Below are 13,350 nucleotides of genomic sequence, written 5' to 3' on the forward strand. Positions count from 1 at the left end.
TGAACCTCGGCAAGACGGAGCTGCTCTTCCTCCCGGGGAAGGACTGCCCGTTCCATGATCTCGCCATCACGGTTGACAACTCCATTGTGTCCTCCTCCCAGAGCGCTAAGAACCTTGGCGTGATCCTGGACAACACCCTGTCGTTCTCAACTAACATCAAGGCGGTGGCCCGTTCCTGTAGGTTCATGCTCTACAACATCCGCAGAGTGCGACCCTGCCTCACACAGGAAGCGGCGCAGGTCCTAATCCAGGCACTTGTCATCTCCCGTCTGGACTACTGCAACTCGCTGTTGGCTGGGCTCCCTGCCTGTGCCATTAAACCCCTACAACTCATCCAGAACGCCGCAGCCCGTCTGGTGTTCAACCTTCCCAAGTTCTCTCACGTCACCCCGCTCCTCCGCTCCCTCCACTGGCTTCCAGTTGAAGCTCGCATCCGCTACAAGACCATGGTGCTTGCCTACGGAGCTGTGAGGGGAACGGCACCTCAGTACCTCCAGGCTCTGATCAGGCCCTACACCCAAACAAGGGCACTGCGTTCATCCACCTCTGGCCTGCTCGCCTCCCTACCACTGAGGAAGTACAGTTCCCGCTCAGCCCAGTCAAAACTGTTCGCTGCTCTGGCCCCCCAATGGTGGAACAAACTCCCTCACGACGCCAGGACAGCGGAGTCAATCACCACCTTCCGGAGACACCTGACACCCCACTTCTTGAAGGAATACCTAGGATAGGATAAAGTAATCCTTCTCACCCCCCCTTAAAAGATTTAGATGCACTATTGTAAAGTGGCTGTTCCACTGGATGTCATAAGGTGAACGCACCAATTTGTAAGTCGCTCTGGATAAGAGCGTCTGCTAAATGACTTAAATGTAAATGTAAATGTCTACAGTATTGTTTTGTGCTGTGTCAGGACAGGACAAGTCTGACTGTGCCCACGCAACATAATGACATGAAAGCTGAATGAATTCAGAGAATTTATTTGTCAATGATTTATTTGATTACAATACAATACATTTGTGTATCTAACATGCATCAAATGCACGGTATGGTACTGTTTCTGATTGCTTCGCTGTTTTTACCTGGTTTTAATTCAATTCGATGTTTGGAGTAAATAATCGGATGTGAGGTTATTCGGACAGCAGGGAGTTTGAATGAAAAAATCGTCCACTCATTAATTTCTTGATTCACATCTTTCTTCCCAGGCAGGCCATATCTATCTGGAAGATTACATGATTGCATGCCACACAGCCAGAAGATATACTTAGAATCTTAAGTTGTCTTTCCGTGGGAAGGGGGGGTTGAACTTGGATCAAATGAAAAATTAAATGTCCCTCTAAAAATAGTTAGCCTGCTTCTCTCTCTTTTGCACAAGGAGACATCCCAGATAATTTGGAAATGTAAACAACTGCCTTTTAAATGGATAGTTCAATGGAAAAATATTTGATGATTTGTATAATGTTCTAACAGGATGGGTGAATTACTCCCTCAATTACGCAGAAGGAATATTCCCTGTTGGCTGCTGCTACAGACCCCAATGCAGAGCAGACAGACATGCAACCTTTTTTTGTCCTCTGGGTGATCTGAGTCCTGATCCCTGGCTTGGCCTGTCCTCTCTTCATCCCCCTCAACCCCGCCTTCCACCACCCCATCCAGATGAACGTTATGTAATATGAGAAGCTAACTCCAGTCCCAAAATGTTTTATCTGCAGTGATGGGACTTGACAAACATCAAAGCAAAGGCAAAAGAGGATTTGAGTGGATGGAGTGAGTCTGAGTACGCCTACACAGTGGTCCTTGACACAGTTCCCTTTTTCCGTATTATAGCTTGGTGTCTGTCTAAGTGAAAATTGGTACCATAGAAAACATGCAGGATGTCTTTGTTTTTCTGTTTTCTCTACGTACCTCCAAAGTAGGAGCCATCAGTCAGCTTCATCTCTTTGTTGAGCTTGGTGATAACACTGGCCACACCATGTTGGATGAAGTACATCTTCTTGCCCACGGTGCCCTCTCTGATGATGTAATCGTTGGGTTGGAACACCTCGAACTTCAGCTTGCTCAACATGCCCGTCACGAAGTTGGGGTCTGCGTTGGCGAACAGTGGCATGGTAGCCACAAGCTTCCGGCAGTTGAAGTTCACAATTTCCTGAAAAAAAAAGATATATATAGTTTTTGGTACTTAAATACTTAAAGAATTGTATGACTATAACAAAAGGGAATAAGAGTGGTGATATCGGTCAACCCTGACGTGTCCCTCTACTCTATTAGATTTCAATCATGAATAATTTGTTTATTGGATTTTAGTCAGATGAATAATCCAGGAAGGCAATGTCTTTTTGAAGGTTCTCCAATTTCTATTTTCTGTTGGTTAAATAAAACACCATAACAAATTGTAGTATTTTAATGTGAGTTCATCCAAGTAAAACAGGTAATCTCAGATTACATATTTTCTCTGTATTTGATTGAATGTATGATAGCTACGTCTATAAGATCCGCTTTTAATATCTCTGAGCCACTTTTCATTACTCTTTTGGGAACTTGTGTGCTATTGTCTATTGAATATGATGATCATTGCCTCAGTAGAGGCCGGTCATTCTGGTCTCCTCAGACACAACCAGCGATTGCTTAATGTATGGGGTCATTCAGGGATGGTTAATAAAATGCTCTGTTTCCATGTTTTAGCTTGATACATGTTCAAGGTATAAGGAAAAAAAGGTTCTGTAGAAAATGGTCAGGAACTATTTTCTGATGATGATGAGTTTGACCTCAGTGAAAGCCAGTCATCTTTCTCGTCTTCTCAGACACATCAACTCTCAGATATTGTTGGAGATTGTTTCCTGTATTGGGATGTTTACTTACTAGCACCTCCCCTACCCACCTCTCCAGTTCCCTCTACTCCTACGTCTCCGTCTCTGTAGCTTCACTGTGCCATTCAGATGTTTTACTGAGAAGCACCTCAACCCTCCGCTCCTCAGTCTGCCATGCAGAGAGACAAACTGACAGAGCCTGACCTTCACTGCTCCACTATAACCCCTTACTCACTTCTTGTGAGGGATGATGACTCTCCAATGGGAGCATCCAAGCCAAAGTGACATCAGCCAGTCTCCTGTCTGGCTGTGCTTGATGCTTTTAGCTCAGTACTGAGACAACAGTAGCAGTGGGCCAGCCAAAGCCATGGGTTCTGACCTCAATCATGTACAATGAATAATGACTAAGATACCCAGTATTCAGCCCAGCCTGGTCAGGCCCGACTCCAGTGGGGAAACAATCTTTAGACTTTATCCATTTAACTTCACTAGGGTAGGGGGCAGCATTCGGAATTTTGGATGAAAAGCGGGCCCAAGTGAACCTGCCTGCTACTCAGCCATAAAAGCTAGAATATGCATATAATTAGTATATTTGGATAGAAAACACTCTGACGTTTCTAAAACCTTTTTGAATGATGTCTGTGAGTATAACAGAACTCATATGGCAGGCAAAAACCTGAGAAAAAATCCAACCAGGAAGTGGGAAATCTGAGGATTGTAGTTTTTCATCTCATTTTTTTCATCTCATTGACTATCGAATATACAGTGTCTATGGGGTCATATTGCACTCCCTAAGGCTTCCACTAGACATTCAGTCTTTAGAACCTTGTTTGAGGCAGTCCAGCACAGTTCGGTCAGTCCAGCACAGCATCCCATCAGCTCTCTTATAACTCTCTGTCTCTGTGTCTGTGTCTAAATGTCATTCTGTTTTTATGACAGGGCCTATAAGCACATCTGCCATACAGTGAAGTCAGGGTATCAGCTCAGCGAGCATTTTGTGCCATATACTAGAAATACCTTTTTTTGTCTGTATTTTTATTTACAACTTGTAGTGGCACATCAAAGGGGGAGGAGAATGGGCCAGCCAAGAAAACAAAATAACCTTCAAAAGTGGAAAGAAGAAGTTCGGAAGAGAATGAGGGTGGAGGATAAATCCTACCTTGGCCGGAAAAAATACGATTGCGTTGACTATGGCAATTGATATTTGCACTATTTGATTATTACCAGAATACCTACCTTGATGTTCAATTCCATGCTGAAACACATTTTACTATCAGTCATGTTACTAGTATACAAATAAGACTGATTTGCATACTAGTAACATGACTGAAATTATAGTGAAATGTCAATATCGATTGTTGTTTGACTGTTACCTGACCCTTCTTGAAATTCATTCAGAGTGAAAAATGACACATCAGATTAAACTTGAAATTATATTGTGAAATACATTTTCATGAATGCTATAGACATTGTAATATTATTCTAATATTGTCACACCCTGGTCTTAGTATTTTGTGTTTTCTTTATTATTTTGGTCAGGCCAGGGTGTGACATGGGTTATTTATGTGGTGTGTTTTGTCTTGGGGTTTTTGTAGGTTATGGGATTGTGGTATATTATAGCAGTCTATGAAAGTCTATGGTTGCCTGGAGTGGATCTCAATCAGAGGCAGGTGTTTATCGTTGTCTCTGATTGGGAACCATATTTAGGCAGCCATATTCTTTGAGTGTTTCGTGGGTGATTGTTGCACCAGATAGGGCTGTTTAGGTTCACGGTGCTTGTGTTTGTATATTGTTTGTATTTTCATCTTTATTAAAGATGTTTATGAATAACCACGCTGCATTTTGGTCCTCCTCTCCTTCGACAGAAGAAAACTGTAACAAATATCTTGACTACCATTTACCTTTTTATGAAATTGAGCACATTGATAGATATTAAGTCAACTTTGAATATGACTAATTTAAACTGTACAGCCTACAGACTTTGTTTAATGTCAGTCTTCATTGGAGACTAACCGTGCTGGAGGACATCTGCAAGATGGTGCAGACAGGCTTAGAGAGTGCCTTCAGAAAGTATTCATACCCCTTGACTTATTCCACAATTTGTTGTGTTACAGCCTGAATTCAAAATGGGTTAACTAGATGTACAAACAATACCCCACAATGACAAAGTGAAAACATGTTTGTAGAAATGTTTGCAAATGTATTGAAAATAAAATACAGATATAGCTCATTTACATACACTACCCTTCAAAAGTTTGGGGTCACCTAGAAATGTCCTTGATTTTGAAAAAAAAAAAAAAAAAAGTTCATACAAATTATATCAAATTGATCAGAAATACAGTGTAGACATTGTTCATGTTGTAAATGACTCCTGGAAAGCTGGAAACAGCAGATTTTTTATAGAATATCTACATAGGAGTACAGAGGCCCATTATCAGCAACCATCACTCCTGTGTTCCAATGATACATTGTGTTAGCTATTTGTCACGTTCTGACCTTAGTTTATTTTATGTCTTTGTGTTAGGTTGGTCAGGGCGTGAGTTGGGGTGGGTTGTCTATGTTCTTTTTTCTAGGTTATATTTTCTACGTTTTTGTCCGAGTATGGTTCTCAATCAGAAGCAGGTGTCGTTCGTTGTCTCTGATTGAGAATCATACTTAGGTAGCCAATTTCCAACCTGTGTTTTGTGGGTGATTGTTTTCTGTTTAGGTTGTTTCCCTGACAGAACTCTGCGCTTTCGTTTTCTCCGTTTGTCATTTTGTTTGAGTGTTTTTTGTGAACATTAAATATGAACAATTTCCACGCTGCGCTTTTTTCTCATTCCAACGACGATCGTTACACTAATTCAAGTTTATTGTTTTAAAAGGCTAATTGATCATTAGAAAACCCTTTTGCAATTATGTTAGCACAGCTGAAAATGTTTGTTCTGCTTAAAGAAGCAATAAAACTGTCTTCCTTTAGACTACTTGAGTGTCTGGAGCATCAGCATTTGTGGGTTCGATTACAGGCTCAAAATGGCTAGAAATAAAAACCTTTCTTCTGAAACTCGTCAGTTTATTCTTGTTCTGAGAAATGAAGGCTATTCCATTCGAGCAAGAAACTGAAGATCTCGTACAATGCTGTGTACTACTCCCTTCACAGAACAGCTCAAACTGGCTCTAACCAGAATAGAAAGAGGAGTGGGAGGCCCCGGTGCACAAGTGAGCAAGAGGACAAGTACAAATCACCAGTCTCAACGTCAGCATCGAAGAGGCGACTCAGGGATAATGGCCTTCTAGTTGGGCTCTAGCTTGCAGACCATAACCGTGGTGGTTGGCTAGGCTAACAGTTGGCTAAATAGCTAACATTAGCTGGCTGGCAAGCTTACTGGCTAAGATACAGTGGCAAGAAAAAGTATGTGAACACTTTGGAATTACCTGGATTTCTACATAAATTGGTCATCAAATTTGATCGGATCTTCGTCTAAGTCACAACAATAGACAAACATAGTGTGCGTTGAGTCACTGATAGTGTGCCAAACAGGAAAGATATCCCTCTAGTGGTGTGGGGACTGTGCTTTGGCAAAGTGGGTGGGGTTATATCTTTCCTGTTTGGCCCTGTCCGGGGCTATCATCGGATGGGGCCACAGTGTCTCCTGACCCCTCCTGTCTCAGCCTCCAGTATTTATGCTGCAGTAGTTTATGTGTCGGGGGGCTAGGGTCAGTTTGTTATATCTGGAGTACTTCTCATGTCCTATTCGGTGTCCTGTGTGAATCTAAGTGTGCGTTCTCTAATTCTCTCCTTCTCTCTTTCTTTCTAACTCTCGGAGGACCTGAGCCCTAGGACCATGCCCCAGGACTACCTGACATGATGACTCCTTGCTGTCCCCAGTCCATCTGACCGTGCTGCTGCTCCAGTTTCAACTGTTCTGCCTGTGATTATTATTATTTGACCATGCTGGTCATTTATGAACATTTGAACATCTTGGCCATGTTCTGTTATAGTCTCCACCTGGCACAGGGAGTTTTTCCTAGCCACCGTGCTTCTACACCTGCATTGCTTGCTGTTTGGGGTTTTAGGCTGGGTTTCTGTACATCACTTTGAGATATCAGTTGATATACGAAGGGCTATATAAATACATTTGATTTGATTTGGACACCCCTTCAAATTTGTGGATTCGGCTATTTCAGCCACACCCATTGCTGACAGGTGTATAAAATCGAGGACAAAGCCATGCAGTCTCCATAGCCAAACATTGACAGTAGAATGGCCAGCTCAGTGACTTTCAACATGGCACCATCATAGGATGGCACCTTTCCAACAAGTCAGTTCGACAAATTTCTTCCCTGCTAGAGTTGCCCCGGTCAACTCTAAGTGCTGTTATTGTGAAATGGAAACGGTTCAGCTTCAAAGTGGCTGTAGCATGTAGCTTGTAAAGCATGTAGCATGTAAACATCATCTGTCCTCAGTTGCAACACTCACTACAGAGTTCCAAACTGCCTCTGGGTGCAACGCCAGCACAAGAACTGTTCGTCGGGAGATTCATGAAATGGGTTTCCATGGCTGAGCAGCCGCACATAAGCCTAAGATGACCGTACATAATGCCAAGCGTTGACTGGAGTGGTGTAAAACTCGCCACCATTGGACTCTGGAGCAGTGGAATTGTGTTCTCTGGAGTGATGAATCATGCTTCGCCGTCTGGCAGTCCGAGAACGCTACCTGCCCCAATACATAGTGCCAATTGTAAAGTTTGGTGCACGACCTCACTAATGCTATTGTGGCTGAATAGAAGCAAGTCCCTGCAGCAATGTTCACCAACATCTAGTGGAATGCCATCCCAGAAGAGTGGAGGATGTTATAGCAGCAAAGGGGGGACCAACTCCATATTAATGGCCATGATTTTGTTTGTGTACACATACAGTGGGGCAAAAAGTATTTAGTCAGCCACCAATATTTTTTGTTATTAAGCTATATAAAACAACGGTTGTTGATGTGTATTTCAGAATGTTTAGCTTAACATTATAAGTGCAGAAATGCGCACACAGCAGCAGGCAGTTCCAAAATGCAATCAATTAGCTGGAAAACACCATTCACCGTTCTCTAGCATGAATTTATATGCTGAAAGGCCAGGTGGTTCTAGTGTTAAGACAATATTTACTCCTGAACTTATTTAGGCTTGCCATAACAACGTTGACTCAAGACATTTCAGCTTTTCATTTTTAAATCATTTGTAAACATTTCGAAAAGCATAATTCCCCTTTGACATTATGGGGTATTGTGTGTAGGCCATGACAGAAAATTCCTAATTCTAATAAATGTTTTATTCAGGCTGTAACACAACAAAATGTGGGAAAAGTAAAGGGTTTTGAATACTTTCTGAAGGCACTGTATATCCACCAGTCCACCTAATCAAACAAGTGTTGTCAGTTTACCCTGACCTAACCAAATTACACTTTTTTGTATAAATGTATTCATTACACTATTAGAATGTTGCAGTCAGAATGACTGCTCATTAGCTTGAAGGGGGGTCCCTCGAGGCCCAGCGGTTCTAGTGTAATGGGCATAAACACTAATCAGATTAAAATATAATCTCACTTTCATGTATCTCACTTCTATGTACAGTATCTCGCTGTATATTGCATTCTTGAGCAACTTAATGTCTTTATGCCAATAAAAATATCTGTTACACTGATTAATGTTCAGATTGTGTTCCACCAGTTGTAGTGATTATTGTTTTGCAGTTTGTCCTTTAAATTTGTTACAGAGCACATGAGATTAACAAAAACCCTCTACAGAGATATTTTCAGCTGAATATTAATGACGATTCATTCGTTGACAAAAATTCACCTGGTCATTGTATGATATCTAAAGTATGAATATGTCATAAATGAATTAAATATATATGAATTAGAGATAAAACCACTCAACACTCCATGTTTGCTCCATTAGAGATGCTTAGAGATTGTATGAAGAAAATATTGCCTTGTTGTTGCAGAATGAATTACTGTAACAAATGTCCATTCACAAAGCCTTAACTTCATCCCAAATGCCACCATATTCCTTATATCGTGCACCATTTTTGAAGTGAGTGGCCTAAAGTAGTTTGCTATATAGGGAATAGTGTGCCATTTGGGACAGACCTTCAAATACAACAAACAACATCATTCTCACCTCTTTGAGAGGGTCGTTGAGCTCACTCAGGATATTGTCCTCGTCAAAGATCTTGCCTTGATAGCGATGCTCATAGTAATCATGGATCTTCTGCCGCATGTCTGCAGGTAGCTTGTGGAATGACATGTACTGCTCCACTTGTTTGTACTGTAAAGATGGAGAGAAGAGATAATGTCAATAAACCAATTGAACTGAAAATAACAGACAACAAAAGCTGTCACATTGATTGTCATTTGATTTTATGAAGTACAGCCTGAGGCTCTTCTGAGCGAGGCTTCCACTCCGGCCTAAACAATTGTCTCTCTCCTCACTCTAAATATAGGCTACCCATGATCTCACGTAAACAAGAGAGATCTACTACATCAGGGGTCTCCAATAGGTAGATCGCAGCCCACATATGAGTAGCTCGCCAATCAATTCTGTTCACCGGACATGCTTCCTGTCCCAGACCTGCTGTTTTCAACTCTCTAGAGACAGCAGGAGCGGTAGAGATACTCTTAATGATCGGCTATGAAAAGCCAACTGACATTTACTCCTGAGGTGCTGACTTGCTGCACCCTCGACAACTACTGTGATTATTATTTGACCATGCTGGTCATTTATGAACATATGAATAACTTGGCCATGTTCTGTTAAAATCTCCAGCCAGAAGAGGACTGGCCACCCCTCATAGCCTGGTTCCTCTCTAGGTTTCTTCTTAGGTTTTGGCCTTTCTAGGGAGTTTTTCCTAGCCACCATGCTTCTACACCTGCATTGCTCGCTGTTTTGGGTTTCAAGCTGGGTTTCTTGACAGCACTTTGAGATATCAGCTGATGTAACAAGGGCTATATAAATACATTTGATTTGATTTGAATTCTGAAAGTACATACATTTTTCACCACAAAATTTCATAAACATAAAGCTCCGGGCTACTATACAATCAGAGCCACATTGACATTTTCCCACCCCTGGTTGGCCACTATTGGCTTAAAAATCCAGACGTAACACAATATCTGCCAATTAATATCCAGCAATATTGCCCCTGTCTGTCTGTTTGGTGTGCGTGTTTGTCTATAGCCAGTTAGCGTTGTTAATGATAACCGTATTGTGGGTTAACTGCAAAGTTGGCTTACCTGACAGAACTATACGTCATGATTATTTGTTTCAATTGGGTAGCCATTGTTTTGCAAACTCTGCCATGACGTAATGCAGCACTAGGCCTAACAGCAGAAACATCGCCATACCCACACATTCCTCTCTTACCCCCCCCCCCTGCAGATGACTTTGTCAACCACTTTGAAAAGAAGGTTGATGACATCCACTACACAATCACTCAGCCTATTGAGTTCACAGGTCTCACTCACAAATAACTACCCTATGCCTTAACCTCTTTCTCTCCACTCTCCAGAAATCCTGCAACTAGTGAGGTCTGGCCGACTGACAACCTACCCGATCGACCCCATTCCCTCCCCCTTTCTCCAGACCATCTCAACAGACCTTCTCCCATTCCTCACTTCCCTCATCAACTCATACATGATCACTGGCTGCATTCCCACTGACTTCAAAATGGTCCGGGTCGCTCCCCTTCTCAAGAAACCAACACTTGACTTATCTGACATCAAAAACTACAGACATGTACCCGTCTTTATTTTCTTTCCAACACACTTGAGCATGCTGTCTGATCAACTTACTCATTATCTCACTCAGAACGATCTTCTTGACCCTAAACAGTCAGGCTTCAAGATGGTTCACGGAGGCTCTCCCCACTGCCAAAGTTGACTCTCTCCTTCTGTTCTCATCCTCCTAGATCTATCTGCTGCCTTCAACACTGTGAACCATCAGATTCTCCTCTCCACCCTCTCCGGGCTGGGCGTCTCAGGCTCTGCACACTCCTGGATTGCATCCTACTGGCAGGCTGCTCCTACCAGGTGATGTGGAGAGGATCTGTCTCTGCACCACGTATTCTCACTACTGGTGTCCCCAAGGGATCGGTTCTAGGCCCTCTCCTCTTCTCTCTATACATAAAGTCACTCGGCTCCGTCATATCCTCAAATGGTCTCTACTATCATTGCTATGCGGATGACACTCAACTACTTTTCTCCTTCCCCCCTTCTGACACCCAGGTGGTGACACACATCTCTGTGTGCCTGGCAGATATCTCAACTTGTCGGCCCACCAAGCTGTTCTTCCTCCAGGGGAAAGCCTGCCCGCTCAAAGACCTCTCTATCATGGTTGACTACTCTTCAGTGTCACCCACCCAGAGTGTAAAGAACCTTGGCATGACCCTGGACAACACCCTGTCATTCTCTGCAAACATCAAAGCAGTGACTCGGTCCTGCAGATTCATGCCCTTCAACATCCGAGTAACACTACCTCACACAGGAAGAGGCGGAGGTCCTAATCCAGGCACTTGAACTCTCCCGTCTGAACTACTGCAACTCGCTATTGGCTGGGCTCCCCGCTTGTGCCACTAATCCTCTGCAACTTATCAGGAATGCTGCAGCCAGCCTGGTTTTCAACCTTCCCAAGTTCTCTCATGTCATCCCGCTCCTCCGCACACTCCTCTTTCTTCCAGTCTAAATCCGCATACACGACAAGACCATGTTGCTTACCTATGGAACACTAAGTGGAACTGCCCCTTTCCCTACCTTAAGGCTATGCTCTAACCCTACACCCCAAGCAGAGCACTCCATTCTGCCAGCTCCAGTCTCTTGGCCCTCCCACCCCTACGGGAGCTGTTGCTCAGCCCAGTCCAAGCTCTTCTCTGTCCTGGCACCCCAATGGTGGAATAAGATTCCCCCTGAAGCTAGGACAGCAGAGTCCCTTCCCATCTTCTAAAAACTTCTGAAACCCGACCTCTTCAAACAGTATCTTAAATAATCCCCTTCCCTCCCCCCAAAATAAAACAAATAATGCATTTTAACCAGCACTTGACCCTCCCCTCCCTTCTAGCTCTGACTCTACTGATTGCTAATTCATTGAGGAAAAATGTACTTTCTATGACTGTAATATGTGGATGTCCCACCTAGCTATCTTAAGATGAATGTGCTAACTGTAAGTCACTCTGGATAACAGCGTCTGCTAAATGACTCAAATCTAAAAATGTAAATGTGACTCACCATTTGGATTCGGTCTTATGTAGCGAAATTTAAATTTCTGTTTTTTACATTGAACAAAAGTAGAGACTGAGAGCTACAAAATTGTATATCATACAATGCATTTGAGGAACAATGTGAAAGTAATTATGCTTTGAAAGTTGATAAACTTGTAAACTCAATTTTGAAAAAATTGCATTTTAGTGTTTCGGTGAGAGAGCTCTTCTTCGTCTACACCCATTCAGCATCGTTCGCACCCTCTTGAGATTTAGCCCCACCCATCTCGTTTCATTCTCTGAGCGTTCAGAGCACATACTTGATGCTCTGGCCGATGATTTGTTTACCTCTGGATAAAATGAAAATAGCCTAACCAGCTCAGCTGGCAACAATTTCATTATGTTTTTTGCCGAGGTTTACCAACACCGGCCACATTCAACGGGTGTTGTACACTTTAGCTTAGGACATGTAGCTAGCTACCTAGGGAAACAATGAACCTAGCTAGGTAAACAACATGTAATATCACACACATCATGTCGCGTTAACTAATGAGCCAGACACCTAACGTTAGCTAGGGTGCCAACCAGCTAATGCTAGCTATCAGTACACGTTGGCTTAAGACAGGTAGCTAGCTAGCTAGGTAAACAATGAACCTAGCTAGGTAAACAACGTGATGGCACAAACACCACGAGCCAGCCAGCTAACATTAAACAACGATGAATAACAACGTTATACACGTAGCATTAGCTAGGAAGCCAGCCAGCTAATGTTAACTAGCTATCTAACGGTACACTTCAGTTTAAAATGAAATCACTTTCTGTTTGAAACGTGTAATATCTGAAAATTTACCCATACAGTATACATCATCATGCTTGATAGACTCCTCTCTCTGTCACGGATCCATGCCACAAATGCCCTTAGTTTGAAGACGTATTATGGAAACAGGTGTTTCAGCCATCTCTTTAGTTATCATACTCTAATTCCACTGATTTCAAATCTCGATCCTCCAAAAAGTGGAGATCAACACTTATGCAGCTACATTTAAAAAAATCAGTGTTCGACAGGATTACTAAAACAGACTGAGCTCAAATACACAAAAGCCATCTATTTGGTAGACCAATCTGAACTCTGAACTTGGCATGTCCAGCCCACTCATTATCTTAGCCAATCATGGCTAGTAGTAAGGTTGCTCTCTTTTTCTGTAGTTTACCAACAAGGCTCGTAATTAACAATTGTATTCGTATTTACAGATGGAAAACAATTTTGTTATTATTAAGGGACATGAAAGTTCACATGTTCCAGAAGGCATTTCTGCCCCAAAAAAACATGT

General features: G+C 42.5%; 1 protein-coding gene across 2 annotated transcripts in view; it reads right to left on the bottom strand.

Annotated features, from left to right (window-relative positions):
* LOC115128162 (potassium/sodium hyperpolarization-activated cyclic nucleotide-gated channel 1-like) overlaps window positions 1–13,140 on the bottom strand; it is a 45,410-nt gene extending 32,270 nt beyond the window's left edge. The window contains exons 1-3 of one of the 2 annotated variants that reach the window (XM_065017585.1): window positions 12,876–13,140; window positions 8,950–9,096; window positions 1,900–2,140 (exon numbers count right to left, since the gene is read on the bottom strand). In XM_065017585.1, coding sequence (XP_064873657.1) covers window positions 1,900–2,140; window positions 8,950–9,096; window positions 12,876–12,890 — 403 coding nt within the window. In that variant the 5' untranslated portion in view covers window positions 12,891–13,140. Of the gene's footprint in view, window positions 1–1,899; window positions 2,141–8,949; window positions 9,097–12,869 lie in introns of both variants that reach the window. The other variant, XM_065017584.1, reaches the window with a different exon arrangement.
* Between the last annotated feature and the right edge of the window lie 210 nt (window positions 13,141–13,350).

The sequence above is a fragment of the Oncorhynchus nerka genome, linkage group LG4, assembly GCF_034236695.1.
Source record: "Oncorhynchus nerka isolate Pitt River linkage group LG4, Oner_Uvic_2.0, whole genome shotgun sequence".
Lineage (NCBI taxonomy): Eukaryota > Metazoa > Chordata > Actinopteri > Salmoniformes > Salmonidae > Oncorhynchus > Oncorhynchus nerka.